We start from the raw sequence: 25670 nt of genomic DNA on the forward strand, positions 1-25670 counted from the left end.
AAGAAAAGAGTCTTAAGGGATAGTCCAGCAACTCAACCTGAGTGTGCTATAGAGCCCCCTCTTTCGCCCTGCAGCCTCGGAGGAGGCCAGAGTAGACACTGGAGGGAGTAAAGCATAATGGTTAACACTTTAGTCTCTGGGTCAAACTAATCTGGTCAGAATCCTTGGCTGCACAGCTTCTTACTAACTTTGTGACCTTGAATGGCCAGGCGTGGTGGCTCATGCCTGTAATCCCAGCACTTTGGGAGGCCGAGGCAGGTGGATCATCTGAGGTCGGGAGATCGAGACCAGCCTGACCAACATGGAGAAACACTGTCTCTACTAAAAATACAAAATTAGCCAGGCGCGGTGGCATATGCCTGTAATCCCACCTACTAGAGCGGCTGAGGCAGGAGAATCACTTGAACCTGGGAGGCGGAGGTTGAAGTGAGCCGAGATCGCGCCATTGCACTCCAGTCTGGGCAACAAGAGCGAAACTCCGTCTCAAAAACAAAACAAAAACAAAAACAAAAAAACTTTGTGACCTTGGGTGAGTCACTTAGCCAGGCTGAACCTCAATTCTCTTGCAGATGGGAGTAATGACAGCCCACACCTCGCGGGGTGTTGTGAGGGTCCAGCCTAGAGCCCACCCTTGATAAGCAGTCAGAAAGGGAGTCATTTTTACCAAAGACCAGTCCTCATCTTAGTGAAAAGCCGAAAAGCTGGGCAAACCACTTGTAAACCAGAGTGACCTTTGCTCTCCTGGCTTCACTTAGAGGTGGAGAACTCCTGAGGGAAAGAGCAGAGGGCTAGGAATTACTGAAGGGAGAGGTGGGTCAACTTTGGTGGGGTTGAGGGAGGATCAGATCCTGCTTGGGCTGGATCTTGTTTTAGCCAACCCCACCCCGCCTCTGGTGTCCCACTGAGTGGTATCCATAGAGAAAGATGGGCTGAACGGCACCAGGACCTCATCAAGGGGCCCTTCTTAAGACCTTTCCACGTTCTAATCCTATCCAAACCTGTGTTTGTCTTTTCCTAAGGTAGGAAAGATCCACAGGGGCTGGGGGAGTTTCCTGAGAGGTAAAATGACTGTATGAGGGGCCCACGCTGCAGCCTTGCTCTTTGGGAAGACAGGCTCCGGCACTGCCACATTCCCCACCCCATCCCGCAAGGCTAGCACAGGGCACTGACAAGGAGCAGGAAATCAGTAGATTTGGGAGTCGATCTGCACTGTGTCCCTCCCAGAATTGTACACTACACAGATAGTGAATGGATAAACATTTTCCGTCACTAGGAAGATAGCACAGCAAGATTCCTGAGGCTGGACAAGGTTCTCCCTTTCTCCCCAAGCTTGGGAGGACGTCAGAGGAGGTGAGAGCTTTGGTCCACCAAGGCCAGAAGCCGGGAGCAGAGCTCCAGGGAGCGAAGCTTCTGCTTGAGAATCACTGCCATGTCCTTTCCCTCAGAGGAGAGTATTGAGACATTTCTTTGGGACTCAATGGAGACGCTTCCCTTCTCTTAGGCTCCCTCCTATTGCTTGCAAAAGGAAGCAGCAAAATGTTGGTGAAAGAGCACCAGCTTTGCCCTACGGACTCCCAGGGTGGCCTTGGGAAAGGGCTCTATCCTCTGGGCCTTGGGTTGTCCATGTATATGGTTGGGGGATAGGCTACATCAGGGTCACAAACTCAAATGACTGCCAAGGCCAATCAGGTAACGCAGTGAACGACAACAGGGGACCACACTGAGCCTCTAAGGGAGCTCCAGCCAGTAGCCACCATGCTAGAGTGTAGGCCCCGTGTTGTCAATTGCATGCTCATTCGAGGAAGCTTAGGAACCTGGATTATTATGTGGAATCTTCAAGTTTTTTCTTAAATGCTGAGGCCTGGCCAGGCACGGTGGCTCACGCCTGTAATCCCAGCACTATGGGAGGCCAAGGCGGGTGGATCACTAGGTCAGGAGTTCAAGACCAGCCTGGCAAAGATGGTGAAACCCTGTCTCTACTAAAAATACAAAAATTAGCCGGGTGTGGTGGCAGGCGCCTGTAATCCCAGCTACTCTGGATACTGAGGGAGAGAATTGCTTGAACCCGGGAGGCGGAGGTCGCAATGAGCTGAGATCTTGCCACTGCACTCCAGCCTGGGTGACAGAGCGAGACTCTGTCTCAAAAAAAAAAAAAAAAAAAAAAATGCTGAGGCCCAGACAAAATGCGTCTGTGGGCTAGAATCAGCCTGTGTTCCCGAATCAGCCTGTGTTCCCCAGTTTGTAGCCTCTGGGCCAAACCTCAGCTAAGGTTTTAGATTTGGCAGTTGTTCTGAAGGTCTGAGTGCCTGCCAAGCATGCCCAAACAGGAAGGGCCCCTGAAGGCCCTAGTCTGGCCCCCTTACTGGACATGGGAGGAAACAGGCCCAGAGGAATGAAAGGCCCTGGCCTGAGACCAGAGAGCAAGTTGCTCACAGAGCCAGGACCAGAACCTGGAACTCTGGATTCCTAGCTCTGGGCATCTCTGCTCCCCAAGAAGAGAAGACGAGGCAGTGTCAAGGTTAGGAGCACAGGCTCTGCATGAGGCTGACCCTGCTGAACAACCGAGCAGCCACGTGACTTGGGCAGGTCATTTACCCCCTCCTTGGCTCAGCGTCTTCTTCTGTAAGTACAGATAATAACGGCACTTACCTCTCGGAGTGAGGATTCCATGAGATAAAGCCTGTGAAGGTCTCAGCACAGAGCAGGGCACACGGTCACTGCCCACTAAATGTTACTTATTAAAATCATGCAAGCCACGCCAAGCAGGGCTGGGGTACCTGGGATGCATTTTAGCATCTTGTCTGGAAAGCAATTTTTTTTTTTTTTTTTTGAGATGGAGTTTCGCTTGTGTTGCCCAGGCTGGAGTGCAATGGCGTGATCTCGACTCACCGCAATCTCCACCTCCCGGGTTCAAGCTATTCTCCTGCCTCAGCCTCCCGAGTAGCTGGGATTACAGGCATGCACCACCACGCCTGGCTAATTTTTTGTATTTTTAGTAGAGACAGGGTTTCTCCATGTTGGTCAAACTGGTCTAGAACTGCCGACCTCAGGTCATCCGCCCGCCTCGGCCTCCCAAAGTGCTAGGATTACAGGCGTGAGCCACTGCACCCGGCCTGGAAAGCAATTTTCTTCTCTGGAAAGCAATGCGGCTTGGGAAAGAAGGCTCAGTAGGGAAGCTGCATTCTGAAGTCGTTTTTATTCGATAACTAACACCATAATAACCAGAGTTCCATCTGAGAGGAGAGGAGAGTGAGAAGGGGCGAGAACCCTTTGGTGGCTGAGAAGTCTCCTCAAGGCTATGTTGGGGCAGTAGGGAGGCAGAGAGGTGAAGATCTTAGGGAAGCCCCTGACCCAGCCTAGGCTGCTGCCCACAGGGCAGGAGGAAAGCCCAGGAGGGGAGACAAGACCTCCCTGTTGCAACCAGGAGGCTGAGCAAGGCACTGGTGTTTACAGCCCACAGCTTCACCTGGGAGGGGCGAGGGCTCCTGCCCTGCGAGAGCCTTTAGGTGTACAGTTGGGGAAAGGGCAGTTCAGCTGTTGGCTGGAGCCTGCAGAGGATAGAGGAGAAACAACCTTGAGGTGCAGGGTCACTGCTCCCAGCCTCCAGGGGACTGTCGGGCGCACACACCCACCCTGTCACCTACCAGTTCTCCGGGCTCCAGGTGGTGCCAGAGGCCTCCATGAGGTGGAAAGTGTAGGCCTGGCGTGAGCGGTCAGAGAGGTTCTGCTTGCTCTTGTGTACCACTTCTCCATGGATGAGGACCAGGGCCCCTGGCAGAGACACGAGCAGGTCAGGAACCTACCAGCCCCACATCCCCCCTCCCCAGAGCAGGAAGGGACATGGGCCCTCCTCCCTCCAGTGGTTTTGTGGCCCCCATCCATCCCCATTCCCTTCCCTGAAAGCTCAGGCATCTGCAGCCTCCCGCAGGGTCAGAAGCTAAGCTATTGAGATGCATGTTCCTCTGGGATCAAGTCCCCTCTGCTGTGGACTGTGGCCTTGGCAAGCCTTAGGAAGGGCCTCCCCTCCCGAGGTCTTTGCAGGATCAGGCAGAAGCCCTCTGTCCTGTGCCAGTCCACTGGGACCTCTCCGGTGATGCTGAGTTAGACATTGGTTTTCCCTTTTCATAAGAAAAAGGGCCCGCCCAACAGCCAACATTTGTTGAGCAGTGGCTATGCACTAGGCAGACTCTATATCAACATATTTATCATCTCACTGACTTTCCACTTTACGTTTGGGGAAATTAAGGCTCAGGGAGTCAGTCATTTGCCCAGAGAAACAGCCCATAAGTAGCAGAGTGTGGATTCCAGGGTGATCTGGGTCAGCCTACAGGAAAACATGCTGCTTCCTGACTTCCCAGCGCCCATCCAGCCCCTCCTTCTCTTTCTGTGACTTCAGTGCCCTCAGATGACCCCGAGGGCAACCTCTTGGACGCTGGGTAGTCGAGCAAGCACAGACTGATGGACTCAGCCCCCTGCCTCTCTGCCCTCTGCATCTGCCTACCTCTCTGCACTGGGGTGGGCACAAAGAGGCTGTTATCCCGGGCTGGCTCTGACCCAAGGAAGCTGGTACCAGGCGCTGAGCCAACAGGGGCCCGGACCATCCTTCTTGACACGCCACCTGCAGGCCAAGATGGAGAGCCTTAAACTCCTCCTTTCTCAAGGTCCCTCTCCCTAGGGGGTGGGGAGTCCCAAGTGGGCAGAAGAGACAGGGTTCCTCACTGGTGTGGGAGCCAGGGATGAACCAGAGACAGCCGTTCTCCAGCGTGGCATCCTCCACTGCGATCCACACGCCCAGCACCCGGCCCAGGGGCTCCGTGTACAGGAAGGAGGCGTCCTGATGAGGGGAGACTAAGCAGGCCCACGGGGGGTGAGGAGCTCATCCTTTTGCCTGTTTCCACCTCACCTTGGCCTCATTACCTATTCCTCAGTCCTCTGGGTGCTCTCCAGGGCCAGCCTTCCCATGATCAGTTAGAATCTCATCACTTCCTGGCCCAGGACTCTAAGGCAAGCGATTTCACCTCTCAAAGCCTCAATTTCCTAAACCGTGAAGTGGCTCCAACAACAACCTACCTCACAGGGTGCTGGAGGATTCTATGAGATGATGTATGAAAAGTGCTTAGGGCCCAACAATGTAACTGCTTGATATAAAGTAGCGCTACTGTTTAATTCCAGTGAGATAACTCAAGCCACCCTTCTTAACCAGGGACAAGTGGCCCCCAGCCACCAGATGGTTCACCCAGTGGCCTAAGTTTGGGAGGTTGGGGCTTGGCGCGGTGGCTCACAACTATAATCTCAGCACTTTGGGAGGCCGAGGCGGGTGGATCACCTGAGGTCAGGAATTTGAGACCAGCCTGGCCAACATGGTGAAACCCTGTCTCTACTAAAAACACCAAAATTAGCCATGTGTGGTGGCAGGCGCCTGTAATCCCAGCTACTTGGGAGGCTGAGACAGAAGAATTGCTTGAACTCGGGAGGCAGAACTTGCAGTGAGCCGAGACTGTGCCACCTCACTCCAGTCTGGGTGACAGAGCAAGACTCCCTCTCAAAAAAAAAAAAAAAATTGGGAAGTTGGGTGCGAAGCGGGGAGATGCTATGATCAGGCATCCACATTTATTTATTTATTTATTTTTTTTGAGACGGAGTCTGGCTCTGTCGCCCAGGCTGGAGTGCAGTGGCACGATCTTGGCTCACTGCAACCTCCGCCTCCCAGATTCAAGTGATTCTCCTGCCTCAGCCTCCCGAGTAGCTGGGATTACAGGTGCCCGATACCACGCCCAGCTAATTTTCGTATTTTTAGTAGAGATGGGGTTTCACCATGTTAGCCAGGCTGGTCTCAAACTCCTGACCTTAGGTGATCTGCCCCCCTCGGCCTCCCAAAGTGCTGGGATTACAAGCGTGAGCCACCGCTCCTGGCCAGCATCCACATTTTTAAAAACCTCCCCACACGATGCTGGGGCACAGTTAGGATGCGGAACCACCGAACAAAGGAACATGGTCCTCAGCAACAGAATAAACAGGCTGCTGTCTCACCTCCTTCCTTCCCGGGCAACTGCGTGTTTTCTGAATACCGAACTTTAAGACAGACCTCCAAAGGAACATTTGAAATGGAAGGGGCTTTGAAACATTTGGGAGAGGAATGGTGGAAGGAACTGGGAGAACTGGACTCAGGCAGAGAGTGGGGATGGTCATCCCTTTGGGGAACTGGACTCAGGCTAAGGGTGGGGATGGTCATCCCTTTGGGGAACTTCGTACATGCTGAATGGTGGAAGAAGGTGGTCACAAGGAGGCTGACTTGGGCTCATGCAAGGAAGGAAAGGGCTTCCTGGGAGGGGATGAGCTCCCTGTCACCAGAGGTATTTGAGCAGAAGTAGATAATCACCTACTAGGGAGGCTGTAAAGGGTGGCTGCATGGTGTAGGGTGTGGAACTAGATCAGCAATTTCTATGCTGAATTCGTCCTCCAGGAAACTTGTTAAAAATACAGATTCCAGGGCCGGGCGCGGTGGCTCATCCCTGTAATCCCAGCACTTTGGGAGGCTGAGGCGGGTGGATCACCTGAGGTCAGGAGTTCGAGACCAGCCTGGCCAACATGGTGGAACCCCGTCTCTACTAAAAATACAAAAAATTAGCTGGGCGTGGTGGCAGGCACCTGTAATCCCAGCTACTCGGGAAGCTGAGGCAGGAGAATCACTTGGACCGGAGAGGCGGAAGTTGTAGTGAGCCGAAATTGTGCCATTGCACTCCAGCTTGGGTGACAAGAATGAAACTCTGTCTCAAAAAAAACCCAAAAAACAGATTCCCAGGCCCATGCAGCCCTACTGGCTCAAGATCTCAGGGACTAGGGCCCAGGAATCTGTTTTTTTGTTTGTTTGGTTTTGAGACAGAGTCTCACTCTGTCACCCAGGCTGGAGTGCAGTGGTGTGATCTTGGCTCACTGCAACCTCTGCCTCCTGGGTTCAAGCGATTCTCCTGCCTCAGCCGCCTGAGTAGCTAGGACTACGGGTGTGCGATACTACACCCACCAAAAGTTTTGTATTTTTAGTAGAGATGGGGCTTCAGCATGTTGGCCAGGCTGGTCTCGAATTCGTGACCTCAGGTGATCCGCCCACCTCTGCCTTCCAAATTGCTGGGATTACAGGCATGAGCCACCACGCCTGTCCTAGGAAATTTATATTTTTAACCAGCTGGGGTTGCTGGCAGGCTCAGGACCCACTATGCCAAGGACGCAAGGTTTCCCTACCAATCCACTATCAGAGGAAGGAATGGAAGGTGGCTCCTCCTCTCCGGGCCAGGCTCCTACAACAGACAGGAGCAAGCGCTTTCCCTCCTTCTGAAGATTTCCCTCCTTCTGAGAACCATTACTGTCTTAGATGTCCCACCCATGGCCTTTTCAGGGGCCCACAGCTCTCAGCTCACCTTCACCGCCAAAGTGAGGTTGCTGCAAGAGAGAGGAAAAGCCTGGTGAGGACAGAGGAGAGCAGAGAGGAGCTGGGCTTGCTGAGACTCGCAGGATGCTATTGCTCTGGCCACAGGCATTTTCCTCTCAGGATTCCACGTCAACACCCAGCTACTGAGCACCTACCATATGCCAGCCCCAGGAGGGATGCAAAGAGAAAACGCCCACCCCTGCCCAACAAGCTCCTAGCATGTGCAAGCACACACATGCCTAACAAGATCGCAGAGCAGAGCAGGGCAAGGACTGGAGGGAGAGGCTAGGACACAGGCCAGCAGTTGAGCCTTCCAGCCCCAGAGTCAGATGGGTCCTTCTTTCCTCAGGGGTTCTAGAAGGCTTCTTAGAAGAGGTGGCACTGAGCTGGCCCTTGAAAGCTGGGAGCACAGCATTTCAATTGCCAAAGAAGGGAGGAGGAAGGCCGAGGGAGGCCCGGGGATGACCCTCCCTCCTACCACCAAATTTTTTTTTTCTTTTTTTTTTTTTTCTTCCTTTTTGTGGAGAACGGGGTCTCGCTATATTGCCCAGGCAGGTCTCAAACTCCTGGGTTCAAGCTACCCTCCCACCTCTGCCTCCCTGAGAGCTGGGATTACAAGTGTGAGCCACTGCGCCTGGCCAAATTTTTCTTTTTTTTGAGACGGAGCCTTGCTCTATCCCCCAGGCTAGAGTACATTGGCGTGATCTCCACTCACTGTAACCTCCACCTCCTGGGTTCAAGCAATTATCCTGCCTCAGCCTCCCGAGTAGCTGGGACTACAGGTGTGTGCCATCACGCCCGGCTAATTTTTGTATTTTTAGTAGAGATGGGGTTTCTCCATGTTGGCCAGGCTGATCTCGAACTCCTGACTTCAGGTGATCTGCCCGCTTCGGCCTCCCAAAGTGCTGGGATTACAGGCATGAGCCACCACGCCCGGCCCCTACCACCAAATTTTAACTGAGGATCAACTAAGTTCCAGGTGCTTTAGCCAGAGGAGACCGATTTTCCATGTTCTCCCACCAACATAATAATTCCAGCAACTTTTGGCCCATTGTAAGGAAGGGCTTGGTATGAGCAGTCTGCCCATTTTACAGATGGTAAACTGAGGCAAGGACAAGGAGCTCACCTTAAAGATGTACATGCTCTGCACCACCACGGGCATCTGGAGGCCTAGACTTCTGGCCAAGGTCTGGAGGGGGGCAAAGGTCATGCTGCCAGCCTGCCACACATGGCCCACCCTCCTGGCCCTCACCCCCACCTCTGCTCACCTGCACCTTGAAGGAGTGTGTGATGCTCTTGAAGACGGGGTCGTGGGCGTGCAGAGCTATGGGACAGAAGGAAGCTGTCGGCCCCATCTCAGGCCCACGTGTCCCTCCACACCCAGCTCTGGGCACCCACACTCAGGCTTACTTTGACATTCTCACCTATTTTGTATGCATTAACCCTTCTGCTTGTTTACAACTGAGTAATGGGCTCCACAGGAGCCTTGCCCCCACCCCAGGCCCTATGCCACCCATGTCCTTATTCTTGACCTTCTGGGAAGCTCAGTCCAGCCCCGACTCCCCACCCCTCACAGACGACTAAGGGCTCCAAGGCACCAATCATGTGGAGCAATCTCGGTACCACCATTTGCTCTGTGTGGCCTCGGGTAACCATTTCTCTCCTGTGAGCCTCAGTTTCCTCTTCTGTCAAATGAGGATTAGAAGAACCTGGGAGGCAGGACTGGTGTGGGACTCGATGGGCTAATGAATGTGCAGGGACAGCCCAGGGCCTGGCATGGGATAGTCCCTCATTGTCATAAACATAAGATTGAATGCATTTAATACCACTGAGCTACGTACTTTTTATTTTTATTTATTTATTTATTTTTGAGATGGAGTCTCGCTCTGTCGCCCAGGCTGGAGTGCAGTGGCACGATCTCGGCTCACTGCAACCTCCACCTCCCGGGTTCAAGCGATTCTCCTGCCTCAGCCTCCTGAGCAGCTGGGACTACAGGCATGTGCCACCACGCCCAGCTAATTATTGTATTTTTAGTAGAGATGGTTTTTCACCATATTGGCCAGGCTGGTCTTGAACTCCTGACCTCGTGATCCACCCGCCTCGGCCTCCCAAAGTGCTGGGATTACAGGCGTGAACCACCGCACCCAGCCAAGCTATGTACTTTAAAAGGGTTATGATGATATGGTAAATCTTTTCTTTTTTTTTTTTTTTTTTGAGACAGAGTTTCGCTCTGCTGCCCAGGCTGGAGTGCAGTGGCAGTAGCTGGGACTACAGGCGCCCACAACAAGGTCCGGCTAATTTTTTGTGTTTTTAGTAGAGACGGGGTTTCACTGTGTTAGCCAGGATGGTCTCGATCTCCTGACCTCGTGATCCGCCCGCCTCAGCCTCCCAAAGTGCTGGGATTACAGGAGTGAGCCACCGCGCCCGGCAATGATACGGTAAATCTTATGTGTATTTTACCACAACTTGTCTACAAGCTTACCATGATATAACTTCAGGCTTAACAATAAGCATTCTAGGCCAAGTGCAGTGGCTTATGCCTATAATCCCAGCATTTTGAGAGGCCAAGGCAGAAGGATCACTTGAGCCCGGTAGTTGAAGATCAGCCTAGGCAACATAACGAGACCTCCTCTCAATTTTATTTAAAAAAATAAATAAACAGCCTATAAAACAAATTATAATGTATGATCCTAAAGAAAAAAAGTGAGGGTTTTCTTACTTGACTTTGGGGTGTCAGAATAGGGACCCTGTCAGCAGGTCAGGTGCCCCTTAGGGTGGCTCTAGGGAGCACTGGACCCAGGAGCTCCCCCAGGCCAGGCAGTAGAGAGCCTGCACATGCCCACCTGTTAGGGGGGATCAGGTGGACCCCCTATCCCCAGTGCTGTGGCAGCAGTGTCATGATTAGCAGAGGGGCCCAAGACCAGAGGGGAGCCTGAAGCCACAAATGCTATTTACCCGACCACTAATTTACTATGGGCTTTCTTTCTTTTTTCTTTTTTTTTTTTTTTGAGACGGAGTTTCACTCTTGTTGCCCAGGCTGGAGTGCAATGGCATGATATTGGCTCACTGCAGCCTCAGCCTCTCGGGTTCAAGCTATTCTCCCGCTTCAGCCTCCCAAGTAGCTGGGATTACAGGCATGCGCAACCATATTCAGCTAATTTTGTATTTTTAGTAGAGACAGGGTTTCTCCACATTGGTCAGGCTGGTCTTGAACTCCCGACCTCAGGTGATCCGCCCACCTCGGCCTCCCAAAGTCCTGGGATTACAGACGTGAACCACCACGCCCAGCCACTATGGGCTTTCATTAAAGCTCCTAAACTCTTCAGGCTTCAGTTTCCCCAGTTTCCCCATTCTTTTTCCTTTTCTTTTCTTTTTTTTTTTTTTTTTTTTAACAGGGTTTCACTCTGTCTCTGTCACCCAGGCAGGCTGGAGTGCAATGGCACGATCTCAGCTCACTGCAACATCCGCCTCCCAGGTTCAAGCAATTCTCCTGCCTCAGCCTCCTGAGTAGCTGGGACTACAGGTGTGCGCCACTACACTCACCTAATTTTTTCTATTTTTAGTAGAGATGGGGTTTCACCATGTTGGCCAGACTGGTCTTGAACTCCTGACTTCAAGTGATCCACCCGCCTTGACTTCTCAAAGTGTTAGTTAGGATTACAAGTGTAAGCCACCACTCCCAGCCAGTTCCCCGATCTTCTTTCCTGTACCCCCAAGCCCCTGCTCACCGTGGCCAATTTTGTTGATGGATTTCTCCGGAGGGACCAGGAAATTTCCTGTGGCACAAAGAACAGATAAAGGCAGAGAACTGGTGTCCAGCCTTCCATGGGCAGCTGGCTTCAGCATGCTTCCAGCACAGGGGGCAGATTCCCGAGTCCAGCCTACCCTCGCCATGGCTCCTCCCCAGCTCTAGGGCCCCAGCTCCAAACCTTTCTCATCAAAAACGCCTTTCTCAAAGAAGAATCGAATCTTGTCACCACTGCTCAAGAAATAGTCTGTGCTGCCCTGTGGAAAGGGGACATCAGAGGACTGAGACAGCATCCTGGGGTCAGAGCTGGGCCTGGCAAAGAGGGAGGCGGATTCAGAAGCTTCCCACCCTCACAGGGTTACAGACACCCTGGGGGCTTCTCAGACTTGTCCACTGAGGCACAGACAGTGAGCCAGAACTTCAAGTGCCTGGAAGCACACCCCAAAGATGCAAACATGGAATTTCTTGGACACCTCACTATACTGTGATTCAGAACATGGATGCTAGGGTCGAATAGGGCTGGTTCCCTAGCAGCCTTGGGACCCTGGTTTTATGTCACCAAGACTTGATTTTCTCATCTGTAAAAAAAGGAATAATAATGGCTAGGTGTAACGACTCAAACCTGTAATCCCAGCACATTGAGGCAGATCACTTGAGGCCAGGAGTTCGAGACCAGCCTGGCCAACATGGTGAAACTTCGTCTCTACTAAAAATACAAAAATCAGCTGGGTGTGGTGGGCACCTGTAGTCCCAGGTACTCGGGAGGCTGAGGCAGGAGAATAACTTGAACATGGGAGGCGGAGGTTGCAGTGAGCTGAGATTGCACTATGCACTCCAGCCTGGGCGACAGAGTGAGACTCTGTCTCAAAAAAAAAAAAAAAAAAAGAAGAAGAAGAAGGCTGGGTGCAGTGGCTCATGCCTGTAATCCCAGCACTTTGGGAGGCCGAGGTGGGCGGATCACGAGGTCAGGAGATCGAGACCATCCTGGCTAACACGGTGAAATCCCCGTCTCTCCTAAAAAAAATACAAAAAATTAGCCAGGCATGGTGGCAGGCACCTGTAGTCCCAGCTACTCCGGAGGCTGAGACAGGAGAATGGCGTGAACCCAGGAGGCAGAGCTTGCAGTGAGCCAAGATTGGGCCACTGCACTCTGGCCTGGGCAACAGAGCAAGACTCTGTCTCAAAAAATAAATAAATAAATAAATAAATAAATAAATAAATAAATAAATAAGGAATAATAATAGAACTGACCAACCAGGCACTGTGGCTCACACCTGTAATCCCAGCACTTTGGGAGGCTGAGGCAGGCGGATCACGAGATCAGGAGTTCAAGACCAACCTGGCAAACATAGTGAAACCCCGTCTCTACTAAAAATACAAAAAATTGCTGGGTGCAGTGGCTCACGCCTGTAATCCCAGCACTTTGGGAGGCCAAGGAGGGCAGACCACCTGAGGTCAGGAGTTCAAGACCAGCCTGACCTACGTGGAGAAACCCCATTTCTACTAAAATTACAAAATTAGCCAGGCATGGTGGCGCATGCCTGTAATCCCAGTTACTCGGGAGGCTGAGGTAGGAGAATTGCTTGAACCTGGGAGGCGGAGGTTGCGGTGAGCCAAGATCGTGCCATTGCACTCCACCCTGGGCAACAAGAGCAAAATTCCATCTCAAGAAAAAATAAAAATAAAAACAAAAGTACAAAAAATTAGCCGAGCGTGGTGGTGGGCACCTGTTGTAATCCCAACTACTCAGGAGGCTGAGGCAGGAGAATCGCTTGAACCCAGGAGGCGGAGGTTGCAGTGAGCTGAGATTGTGCCATTGCACTCCAACCCGGCTGACAGTGCGAGACTCCATCTCAAAAAATAAAAAATAAAAGAAATAATAATAATAATAATAATAGAACTGACTTCCCCAGGCCGGGTGCGGTGGCTCATGCCTTTAATCTCAGCACTCTGGGAGGCTGAGGTGGGCAGATCACCCGAGGTCAGGAGTTTGAGACCAGCCTGACCAATATGATGAGACCCCATCTCTACTAAAAATGCAAAAATTAGCCGGGCGTGGTAGCATGCACCTGTAATCCCAGCTACTTGGGAGGCTGAGATGGGAGAATTGCTTGAACCCAGGAGGTGGAGGTTGCAATGAGCCAAGATCGCACCATTGCACTCCAGTCTGGGCAACAAGAGCAAAACTCCATCTCAAAAAAAAAAAGAAAAGAAAGAAAGAAAGAAAGAAAGGAAGGAAGGAAGGAAGGAAGGAAGGAAGGAAGGAAGGAAGAAAGGAAGAAAGGCCGGGCGAGGTGGCTCACGCCTGTAATCCCAGCACTTTGGGAGGCTGAGGCGGATGGATCACGAGGTCAGGAGATCGAGACCATCTTGGCTAACACGGTGAAACCCTGTCTCTACTAAACAAAATACAAAAAATTAGCCGGGTGTGGTGGCGGGCGCCTGTAGTCTCAGCTACTCTGGAGGCTGAGGCAGGAGAATGGCGTGAGCCCAGGAGGCGGAGCTTGCAGTGAGCCGAGATTGCGCCACTGCACTCCAGCTTTGTGACTGAGCGAGACTCCGTCTCAAAAAAAAAAGAAAAAGAAAAACAAAAAACTGACCTCCTCAATTCTTGGAGGCTTCAGCCAGAGGCTGAATCTTATAGCAGTTAGGACACAGATTCTGGAGCTGAAATCCTTGGGTTTAAATCCTGGCTCTAGGACGGGTGCCGTGGCTCACGCTTGTAATCCTAGCACTTTGGGAGGCCAAGGCGGGTGGATCACCTAAGGTCAGGAGTTCGAGACAGCCTGGCCAACATGGTGAAACCACGTCTCTAATAAAAATCCAAAAATTAGCAGGACGTGGTGGCACACGCCTGTAATCCCAGCTACTCTGGAGGCTGAGGAAGGAGAATCGCTTGAATCCAGGAGGTGGAGATTGCAGTGAGCTGAGATCACGCCACTGCACTCCAGCCTGCATGACAGGAGCGAAAATCTACCTCAAACAAAACAAAAAAATCCTGGCTCTATTGCAGTGGTCTGGAACCAAACCTGAATTATCTCTGAGACATGCCTGTACAGCCTCCCAAAACCCAAGGAGGTAGGGTCTACTATAATCTCCATTTTATAGAAGAAGAAATTGAGGTGCCCTTTTTTTTTTTTGAGACAGAGTCTCGCTCTGTCGCCCAGGCTGGAGTGCAGTGGCCCGATCTCGGCTCACTGCAAGCTCCGCCTCCCAGGTTCACGCCATTCTCCTGCCTCAGCCTCCCGAGTAGCTGGGACTACAGGTGCCCGCCACCACACCCAGCTAATTTTTTGTATTTTTAGTAGAGATGGGGTTTCACTGTGTTAGCCAGGATGGTCTCGATCTCCTGACCTTGTGATCCCCCCACCTCGGCCTCCCAAAGTGCTGGGGTTACAGGCGTAAGCCACTGCACCCGGCCGAGGTGCTTTTTTTGTTTGTTTTTTTCTTTTTTTTTTTGAGACGGAGGTTCACTGTTGCCCAGGCTGGAGTGCATTAGCGTGATCTTGGCTCACCGCAACCTCCATGTTGGTCAGGCTGGTCTTGAACTCCCGACCTCAGGTGATCTGCCCACCTCAGCCTCCCAAAGTGCTGGGATTACAGGCATGAGCCACCATGCCAGGGTTTTTTTTTAAAAAAAAAAGAGAGACAGTGTCTCATTTTGTTGGCCAGGCTGGAGCGAATGGTGCAATGGGATCACGGCTCACTGTAGCCTTGACTTCCTGAGCTCAGGTGATCCTTCCACCTCAGCCTCCTAAGTAGCTAGAACTACAAGTTCACACCACCATGCCTAATTTTTTTTTTTTTTTTTTTTTTTGAGACAGGGTTTCACTCTGTCCCCCAGGCTGGAGTCCAGTGGCGCAATCTTGGCTCACTGCAACCTCCATCTCCTGGGTTCAAGCTATCCTCCTGTCTCAGCCTCCCAAGTAGCCAGGATTACACACGTGCACCACCACTCTCAACTAATTTTCTTGGATTTTTGGTAGAGATGGGGTTTCGCCATGTTGCTCAGGCTGGTGTTGAACTCCTGGGCTCAAATGATCTGCCTGCCTTGGCCTCCCAAAGTGCTGGGATTACGGGTATGAGCCACCATGCCCGGCCACGACTAATTTTTTTTTTTTTTTTTTTGTATTTTTTGTAGAGACAGGGTTTCACCATGTTGCCCAGGCTGGTCTCGAACTCCTGAGCTCAAGTGATTTGTCCACTGCCTTGGCCTTGCAAAGTGCTAGGATTATAGGCTTGAGCCACCATGCCTGGATGGTAAAAATATTAAAGGTAATGATGCTAAGCATATGTCAAATATTTTACTGAATTCGTTATTTCATGAGGGAACAAGTAAGATGTTACAACTGGTTCAAAGGAGAATTCCAAGAATTACACACACATGTATGTAGATACTAAGGAATACTGAAATGAATTTTTTTTTTTTTTTTTTGAAATAGAATCTTGCTCTGTCACCCAGGCTGGAGTGCAGTGGCACAATCTCAGCTCACTGCAACCTCTCCCTTCAGGGTTCAGGCGATTCTCCTGCCTCAGCCACCCAAGTAGCTGGGACCACCGGCGCCTGCCACCATGCCCAGCTAATTTTTGTATTTTTGGTAGACACCGGGTTTCACCATGTTCCCTAGGCTAGTCTTGAACCCTTGACCTCCAGCGATCTGGCTGTTTCAGCCTCCCAAAGTGCTGGGATTACAGCTATAAGCCACCACTCCCGGCCCTTGAAATGAATTTAGAGATAGATGCAAACTGTTTTTTTGTTGTTGTTGTTGTTGTTTTGAGACAGGGTCTTTCTTTATCACCCACCCAGACTGGTGGAGTGCAGTGGCATGATCATAGCTCACTGCAGCCTCAACCTCCTGGCCCCAGGTGATCCTTCTGCCTCAGCCTCCCATGTAGCTGGGACCACAGGCATATACCACCATGCCCAGCTAATTTTAAAAAATTTTTTTGTAGAGACAGGTCTCACTTTGTTGACCAGGCTGTTTGCGAACTCCTGGGCTCAAGCGATCCTCCCCGCTTGGCCTCCCAAACTGCTGGGATTATAGGCATGAGCCACCACACCCAGCTGCCCAATTGTTCTATCCACAGGGCAATAATTGCATTCCCCAGGACCCAGTTCATGGTAACGTGATTGGAACAGAGTGGTACTGACCCCCTACTTGGACAAGTATCATGTGCATTATTATCAGTTTTATCCAACTTACAGTGTTGTAAAATAACTCAAACAAGGAAAGCTAGAGGTAACCCAAGAAAATGAAACAGGACACCCACTGATCTTTTTTTTTCTCACAGTATCAAGAGTGAATATTGAGGATGTTACTGACTGCTGGGCACCATGCCAAGCTCTTTTCTTTGCATGCATTATAAACCAAGATATATCAGGGTTTTTTTGTTGTTGTTGTTTTTTGTTTTTTGTTTTTTTTTAGACAGGATTCTTGCTCTGTTGCCCAGGCTGGAGTGCAGTGGCATGATCTTGGCCCACTGCAACCTCCACTTCCTGGGTTCAAGCGATTCTCCTGTCTCAGCCTCCCAAGTAGCTGGGATTACAGGTATGCATCACCTGGCCCAGGTAATTTTTGTATTTTAAGTAGAAACAGGGTTTCACCATGTTGGCCAGGCTAGTCTCAAACTCCTGACCTCAGATGATTCACCCACCTCGGCCTCCCAAAGTGCTGGGATTACAGGCGTGAGTCACTGCGCCCGGCCAATATATCAGCTTTATTCTCACTTTCTTCCCACCCCACAACCCATTAGTCTCTGAAGGCAGCTTGGAGGGCACAGGATTCGGCCCTTCTTACTCCTAGGAACCCTTGAGTGGCCTGCCTGTCTCTGGCTGCAGGAGCTGTCTCTGCTTCCCCCAGTATCCCCCCGAACGGAAGGCAGCTGTGCAGCAAATGAGACCAGCTTTTTGGAAGAAACTGTCATTCCTTAACTGGTTCTTTTTCCTTCTCAAGACCCCATTCTCCCCATTCCCTGGGATGGCTCCCGGCTGTTGTATTTCTGCTAATGCCCACCAGATGGCAGGTGCTCCTCGGCTTGAGTGCCAGGATCTCGCCTGGCCCAGGCGCAAGCAGGCTCATAATAAACTCCGACTAGGAAGGGTCAAGAGAACAGTGTGGGAGACCCCAGAGTCTTCAATTTACCCATTGCAAACTGTACTGGGTCCTATCATGTGACCTATTCGGTCACTGGGGGGAGAAAATCTGAGTTTCTAGTCTCATGGGGGATAGTTACACAGGTGGGGGTCATCCAGACCACTGGGCTCATTCCAGGTGGCTGGCCACAAAGTGGCCTTTGGTGGCCAGAGAACAGCCAGAAAACAGAAAGTAAAGCCAAGCTGGGAACAGCAGGGACTTGGTATCAGACAGATCTGGGTTGAAATCCTGACTCTGTCCACTACTAACTGTGTGGCTTGGGGCAAGTGATCTGAACCTAATTTTCCCCAACTGTCTAATGGGGGGATAATAATAGCCTGTAATCTCAGCACTTTGGGAGACTGAGGCTGGTGGATCACCTGAGATCGGGAGTTCAAGACCAGCCTGACCAACATGATGAAACCCTGTCTCTACTAAAAATACAAAAATTAGCCGGGCCTGGTGGCACATGCCTGTAAGTGCAGCTACTCAGGAGGCTGAGGCAGGAAAATCACTTGAACCCGGGAGGCGGAGGTTGCAGTAAGCTGAGATCGCACCACTGAATTCCAGCCTGAGCAACAGAGTGAGATTCTGTTTTAAAAGAAAAAAGAAAAAAAAAAGGACAATAAAGCCTACTTGATAACTTCCCAGTGAGGAGCGAGGGAAAGGTGTGTAAGGGGCTTGGCCTGACACCCTGGAGCCTTGGGATCCCCCCTTCCACGATGCTGCTCTGGCCGGGGAACAAGCCCTCCCTCAAAGGCCACATCCCATCCTCATGTGCCCCAGACACCTACCTGGGCTCGAAGCTGCTCCTCTTCCTGGGTGGAGAATTCTGTGCGGCAGTGGAGAGGAACATCCATTTCAGTCACTATCTCGCCAATCCTTTGTTGCATGGCCACACACTCTTCTGCAGACAAGAATCCTTCCAGCACCAGGAATCCATCCTGTTGGAACTGCAGGCAGGATTGAGACTCAGGCTTCCCCAGTCTGCAAATGCTCCTGTCTGACCCTTCCCTCAACCCTGCAGTTGTGTGAAGGTGGGACCAGGTATCTTGTTTGCTGCCCTGTCCCCAACCCCAGGCATGGAGTCTGGCACCCAGCAAAGAGCAATCAATATTGGCTGCTTGAATGGAAGAACAAGTAGTGAGGCCGGGTGCAGTGGCTCATGCCTCTAATCCCAGCACTTTGAGAGGCTGAGGCGGGCAATAACTTGAGGTCATGAGTTTGAGACCATCCTGGCTGGTCTCAAACCAGCCAGGGCATGGTTAGCTGGGCATGGTGGTGCATGCCTGTAGTCCCAGCTACTTGGGAGGCTGAGGCAGGAGAATCACTTGAACCCAGGGGGCGGAGGTTGCAGTGAGCCGAGATCTCACCACTGCACTCCAGCCTGAGCAACAGATGAGACTCCACCTCGAAAAAAAAAAAAAGAAAGAAAGAAAGAAAAAGAAAAAGAAAAAGGAAGCTGGGCACAGTGGCTCATGCCTGTAATCCCAGCACTTTGGGAGGATCACCTAAGGTCGGGAGTTCCAGACCAGCCTGACCAACATGGTGAAACCCCATCTCTACTAAAAATACAAAAACTTGGCCAGGTGTGGTGGCGCATGCCTGTGTAATCCCAGCTCCTCGGGAGGCTGAGGCAGGAGAATAGCTTGAACCCAGGAGGTGGAGGTTGCAGTGAGCCGAGATCATGCCATTGCATTCCAGCCTGGGCAACAAAAGCGAAACTCCGTCTCAAAAAAAAGAAAAGAAAAAGGAGCGGCAAGGGGAAGTCGTCCCTGCCCTTCCCCTCCAGGCTTGGGTCACCTGGAAACACAACCTTATTCATGTATTCAACCAATATTGATTGAGCATCTACTGTGTCTGAGACACGGTTTTAGGAGCTAAAAGTATGGCTATAAGCAAGCCAGCCATGATGCCTGCCCTCATGGTGCCTACAGTCTAGTGAAAGAGACCAGCATTACACTAACCACACAGGTAAATTTACTGTCACAAACTTCGTGCCGGAGAGAGAGGATGAGTGTGAGTGCTGAAGGCAGAAGCAGCTAGCGTAAGCTGGCTGGGAAGGAGAAGGGTCTGGGAGCAGCAGCGCTGAGGGAGTGACATTTCAAGAGGGGACCAGCGGGATAAGGGAAGGGCATTCCAGACAGAGGGAGCAGGATATGGGAAGCCCCTGAATTTGGGAGGAACATAAGGAATTGGGAATGGATAGGGCAGAGTGAGGGGAGGGGTGGAAGAGGAGGCAGGAGGGTGGCAGGGGCTGGGCCAGGCTGGGAGCTGTATTCTATCCTGAGCGCAGTGGCAGCCAGGGAGGGGAAGTAGATGGCTTCTTCTGATTTGCCTCTGGTCCTCTTATTCTGAGGCTCTTGAGAGAGATAGGGAGGGAACGAATATCTGCACATTTGCCTGCAGAGCGTTACCAAGTTTTAGCCCCAACAGGGACACCGAAAGTCACCTACTGCTGGGCACGGTGGCTCACGCCTATAATCCCAACAATTTGGGAAGTCAAGCTGGGTGGATTGCTTGAGGTCAGGAGTTGGAGACTAGCCTGGCCAGCATGGTGAAACCCTGTCTCTACTAAAAATACAAAAATTAGCCAGGTGTGGTGGCGGGCACCTGTAATCCCAGCTACTAGGGAGGCTGAGGCAGGAGAATCATTTGAACTCAGCAAGCAGAAGTTGCAGTGAGCTGAGATCATGCCACTGCGCTCTAGCCTGGAAGACCAAGCAAGACTTCATCTAAAAAAAAAAAAAAAAAAAAAAGGAAAGAAAAAGAAAAGAAAGTCACTTACTGCACACACCCACAAAGAGCCTAGTTTCCAGTTAAGGACACCCCTTCCCCCACCATGGGATGCTCAGTTCTGGCTTCCACACACCACTCATGACCACCCACCATGGGCCCCTCAGCTCTGCATGTTAGGAATTAATCACATCGGTATCAAGCTGAAAATTGCCTCCTTGGGAATTGGGCCAACCACAGCAACCTGTGCAGCATACCCTTGATCCAGTAAATACACAAATACAGCTAGGAATTCTTTTTTTCCTTTTTTTTCTTTTTGAGACGGAGTCTCACTCTTGTTGCCCAGGCTGGAGTGCAATGGCATGATCTCAGCTCATTGCAACCTCTACCTCTCAGGGTTAAGTGATTCTCCTGCCTCAGCCTCCCGAGTAGTTGGAATTACAGGAATGCACCACCACGCCTGGCTAATTTTTGTATTTTTAGTAGAGATGGGGTTTCACTATGTTGGCCAGGCTGGTCTCGAACTCCTGACCTCAGGTGATCCACTCACTTCGGACTCCCAAAATGCTGGGATTACAGGCATGAGCCACCGCACCCAGCCCTTTTCTCTTTTCTTTCCTTCTTTTTTTTTTATTTTTTTTTTTAAGAGACAGGGTCTCTCTCTGTCACCCAGGCTGGAGAGTAGTGATGTGATCATAGCTCATTGCAGCCTTGAACTTCTGGGCTCAATCAATCCTCCTGCCTCAGTCTCCCGAGTAGCTGGGACTACAGGTGCACACCACCACGCCTGGCTAATTTTATTTATTTTATTGTTTATTTTATTTTATTTTACTTTATTCTGAGACAGAGTCTCACTCTGTTGCCCAGGCTGGAGTGCAGTGGCGCGATCTCAGCTCACTGCAAGCTCCGCCTCCCGGGTTCACACCATTCTCCTGCCTCAGCCTCCCGAGTAGCTTGGACTACAGGCGCCCGCCACCATGCCCAGCTAATTTTTTTGTGTTTTTTAGTAGAGACGGGGTTTCACCATGTTAGCCAGGATGGTCTTGATCTCCTGACCTCGTGATCCGCCCACTTCGGCCTCCCAAAGTGCCAGGATTACAGGCATGAGCCACTGCGCCCGGCCTGTTTATTTTATTTTTAAGACGCAGTCTTGTTCTGTTGACCAGGCTGGAGTGCAGTGGCATGATCTCAGCTCACTGCAAACTCTGCCTTCCGGGTTCAAGTGATTCTCCAGCCTCAGCCTTCTGAGTAGCTAGGATTACAGGTGTGCGCCACCACGCCCAGCTAAATTTTTGTATTTTTAGTAGAGACAGGGTTCCGCCATGTTGGCCAGGCTAGTCTCCAACTCCTGACCTCAGGTGATCCGCCTGCCTTGGCCTCCCAAAGTGCTGGGATTACAGAGGTGAGCCACCGTGCCTGGCCAGTTTTATTTTTTTTTAGAGAAGGAGTCTTGCTATATTGCCCAAGCTGGTCTTGAACTCCTGGGCACAAGCGATCCTCCCACCTTGGCATCACAAAGTGGATTGGGATTACAGACGTGAGCCACAGCTAGGAATTGTTTTAGGAGGATTACGCAATAGGGGATCAAAGATATACATATACATATGGGGATATTCACTGAGCCTTGTTTCATGACAGAACCAAGTGGGGAGTAATCTAAATGCTCAGCGCAAGGGGATTAGTTTAACAAAGTATAGTTTATCTATCTGGAACACAGTATAGCTGATAAAAATCATGTAGAAACATATTTCCTCTCAAAGATTGGCTATACATGATTATCTGGCCATTGTGAGAACTTGACCAAGTAAGTGCCCTCCTTTCTCTGGCCCTCGGGCTACCAAATGGGGATAAGCAGTACAGCCTCCTTTATTGAAGCTGGCAGGCTGGGCACGGTGGCTCATGCCTTGTTGTCCCAGCACTTTGGAAGGCCAAGGCAGGAGGATCGCTTTAGCCGAGGAGCTCTGGACCAGCCTGGGCAACAAAGTGAGACCCCATCTCTGCAAAAATAAAAATAGGACCGGGCATGGTGGCTCACGCCTGTAATCCCAGCACTTTGGGAGGCCAAGGCAGGCGGATCACTTGAGGTCAAGAGTTCAAGACCAGTCTGGCCAACATGGTGAAATCCTGTCTCTACTAAAAATACAAAATTAGCCAGGTGTGGTGGCGCATGCCTGTAATCCCAGCTATTCGGGAGGCTAAGGTAGGAGAGTCATTTGAACCTGGGAGGCAGAGGTTGTGGTGAGCCAAGATTGTGCCATTGCACTCCAGCCTGGGCAACAAGAGCAAAACTCCGTCTCAAAAAAAAAAAAAAAAAAGAGCTGGGCATGCGGGCGAGTGCCCGTGGCAAGACCCCGTCTCCTCCCTACCCTCCCAAAAAAACCTGTCCAGCACTTGATTCGTGGTAGCTGTTGTAACAGACTTTGAAACAAAGCTTCTAGAGCTGTATACGAAAATATTAAGTCTCAGCGTGGGAATGTATGAGTGATTTTTTAAAAGGCTCTTGCACACTAATTCCCACGAGGTAGCCTTTTGTGATTGGACGAACATGGGCCCTCCTGGGCCCCTCGCAGGCCCCGCCCCCTCCTGGGCGCTGCGCCCCCCCAACAGCGTTGCCGACTCCCGCCCAGGGCTGAACTGGTGGGTTCCGAGGCCTTATTCTCGTTTTTGGTCAAACACACACGTCCCCACCCCACCCCACCCTGGGTCCTGTGATCTAGACACCCAGGGCTATGTGTGAAGAAGTCAGGAGGGGTTGCGGTTGGGAACCCGCTCCTCTGGGCTTCAGTTTCGTCCTCGGTAAAATGGGGCAGGGGGTGGGTTGGGCACTGGGACTACTGAAGGTCCGGCAGGGACCCCCCCGCCATGACACTCCCGGCCCCGACTTGCAGCCTCCTACCTTCTGGAGCTGCGAGGGGCTCAGGCAGGCCATGGAGACACTCGGGGCACTGGGCGGTTTCTAAGCGCGGCCTCCTGGTGGGGAGGAGAAAGTTTAGGAGCCTGGGAGGACTTAACCCTTCCCTACCCGGAGAAAACCCGGTCCCACCACCCAACCCTCCTTCCCTAGACACAGCCAGATCAGCCTGTGACCTCCAGACTAATCTCCCCCACCCCCACAACTAATCCAGGATTTGCCCTTTCCCATCTCCAAGGATTTTATCTGCTTCCTCTGTGTTTCTTCTGGAAACCATCCCCCACCACTGCTTACCAGGTGCCGGGAAATTATGCTCTGAGAGGGTCAGGCCAAGCAGCTGGGCTGAGTCCCAGTCCAGGCGCCGCCATTCCCTGTGACTCTGAGGAACGCCTGCCTCTCTCTAGGCCTCAATCTGGATAGAATGGGATGCAGGGTTGGTCTGGGGGATGTGCGGCACCCCCCTTCCCCAGGTAATGGGCATTCCAAAGGTGGAAGAGGTCCTGGGGAGAACTCTCTGGGCCCCTCCCAGCACCGATCTGAAACCCTCTCGGCCCTGGGAGGATTATGGAAGGGAATTAACGCACCCGTCTGCAGCTCAGAGGAAAGTAGGAGACATGGGGTATCTTAGTAGGAGGAAGGGGCTGAGAAGAGAGAGATGCTTCCTGTTACCCACCCTCAGGCCCAAGATACTTGGCATCTCAAGTCGGGCTGGCACAGTGGAGCTGGGGTCAGAACAACACCTGCAGGCCGGGTGCGGCGGCTCGGGCCTGTAATCCCAGCACTTTGGAGGCAGAGGCGGGCGGATCACGAGTTCAGGAAATCGAGGCCATCCTGGCTAAGACAGTGAAACCCTGTCTCTACTAAAAATACAAAAAATTAGCCGGGTGTGGTGGCGGGCGCCTGTAGTCCCAGCTGCTCGCGAGGCTGAGGCAGGAGAATGGCGTGAACGCGGGAGGCGGAGCTTGCAGTGAGCCGAGATTGGGCCACTGCACTAGAGCCTGGGCGACAGAGCGAGACTCGGTCTCAAAATAAATAAATAAATAACAAATAAAAATACCAAAAACTAGCCGAGCATGGTGGCAGGTGCCTGTAGTCCCAGTTACTCGGGAGGCTGAGGCAGGAGAATCGCTTGAACCCAGGAGGCCGAGGTTGCAGTGAGCCGAGATCATGCCACTGCACTCACTCCAGCCTGGGCGACAGAGTGAGACTCCATCTCAAAAAAACAAAAACAAAAACAAAAAGAGAGAATAACACTTGCACACCACCACCCTTCTCAGCTTGCCCTGCTCAGCAGCTGGCAGGGCCACTCGCTGGCTCTGAAAAACCGGCTGCTGCCTTCCCCAAAATGATGCCTTCTGAATGGCGAAGGGACAAAGTGTTTCAGGAGTGTGCATGGGGACACTGCTCAGCCCTCAAGAGCCTTGGCCTCGAGTCAAGTCATGTTTGCTGGGCCACCGCTCTGGGAGCTGCTGCTTGGTCCAGGCCGTCCAGGGGGCAGGGGGGAGCAGTAAATGCAGCTCAGGCTCCTGGTTCAGAGGGGTTAGGCTGGGTGAGGGGCAGGCAGATAACAGAACCACGAGGTTCACTAGAGGCAGGATGTGTTCCCAGCTGTCCTCAACCCTTCTGATGCAACTGCCCAACAAAGACAGATGCCTACCATGTGCCAAGAACACTGAGGTCCCCTCGGACTGGGCCAGCCATTCCCCTGGGAGCCCCCACAGAAAGCTTGTAGTAGAGACTCAGTGAAGCAGACTGTGTTTGCGTCCCAGATGTTCAGGCCTTACTTTCCCAGTCTGTAATTTGGGGCTAGCAGAAGGATCCCCTGTGAGCAGTAAATGAGATGAATGCTTCGCAGCTGATAAAGAGCTTGGCACCAGGCCTGGCGCTGAGTAAGTGCCTACCAACTGGTGAACAAGTTGTTCACCAAATGTTAGCAGGGGCTGTTCTGAGTGGAATATTATTTATTTATTTATTTATTTATTTATTTTTTAATTTTATTTTTTTTTTGAGACGGAGTCTCGCTCTGTCACCCAGGCTGGAGTGCAGTGGTGCAATCTCGGCTCACTGCAAGCTCCGCCTCCTGGGTTCACGCCATTCTGCCTCAGCCTCCCGAGTAGCTGGGCCTACAGGCGCCTGCCACCACGCCCGGCTAATTTTTTATATTTTTTAGTAGAGATGGGGTTTCACCGTGTTAGCCAGGATGGTCTCAATCTCCTGACCTTGTGATCTGCCTGCCTCGGCCTCCCAAAGTGCTGGGATTACAGGCGTGAGCCACTGCACCTGGCTGGGTGGAATATAATTTAAACAATTTTTTTGAGCTTCCAAAATTGCTGTTACAATCAGAGAGAAGACCACCACAGTGGTTTTAGGCAGAGTGGAGAGCCCTGGGTGGGTGGGGGAGGGGGATGGGAGAGGCCCAGCCTCCCACTAACTGTTCATTCTGCTCAACTTTGGGAAGTGGGTGGGCGGTGTTTCTACATGGTGGTTTTTTCCAAATGTAAACCAGCTCCAGATCGAACTCTCCTGCTCCAGGCGCTGGACAGCCTCAAGGCCAGGGTGGGGGCGGGAGTGGGGTCAGGGGGTGGTGGGAAGGGTACCAAACTGGGGGAGGGACCTCCACCACGGAAACAGAAAAGAAGGCCCCAGCCCGGCAGTCACAGTCCAGCTGCTCAGCCTGTCAGCCCACGGCAGGGGGAGAAGAGGGAGGGAATCTTG

The 25670-nt window shown here is 51.8% G+C and overlaps 1 protein-coding gene across 19 annotated transcripts; it reads right to left on the bottom strand.

The window, feature by feature from the left end:
• Nucleotides 1–3177: 3177 nt before the first annotated feature.
• On the bottom strand, nt 3178–25228 carry PHYHD1 (phytanoyl-CoA dioxygenase domain containing 1). Of its 19 annotated transcripts, none has more exons than XM_003822349.5 (13): nt 23629–24435; nt 23250–23367; nt 22941–23014; nt 18103–18261; nt 11356–11431; nt 11155–11202; nt 8695–8750; nt 8553–8615; nt 7416–7437; nt 4720–4848; nt 4502–4618; nt 3645–3771; nt 3178–3548 (listed from the first exon to the last, which is right to left on the bottom strand). In XM_003822349.5, the coding sequence occupies exons 3-13, from the start codon at nt 22971–22973 to the stop codon at nt 3503–3505; spliced, it is 876 nt and encodes a 291-aa protein (XP_003822397.1). In that variant the 5' UTR covers nt 22974–23014; nt 23250–23367; nt 23629–24435; the 3' UTR covers nt 3178–3502. The 19 variants fall into 19 exon arrangements, with proteins under 19 accessions (XP_003822397.1, XP_063450227.1, XP_034785131.1 ...); XM_063594157.1 differs by having other exon boundaries at nt 23696–24381; XM_034929240.4 differs by lacking the exon at nt 4502–4618 and having other exon boundaries at nt 23629–25222.
• Between the last annotated feature and the right edge of the window lie 442 nt (nt 25229–25670).

Source organism: Pan paniscus, chromosome 11 (assembly GCF_029289425.2).
Source record: "Pan paniscus chromosome 11, NHGRI_mPanPan1-v2.0_pri, whole genome shotgun sequence".
Lineage (NCBI taxonomy): Eukaryota > Metazoa > Chordata > Mammalia > Primates > Hominidae > Pan > Pan paniscus.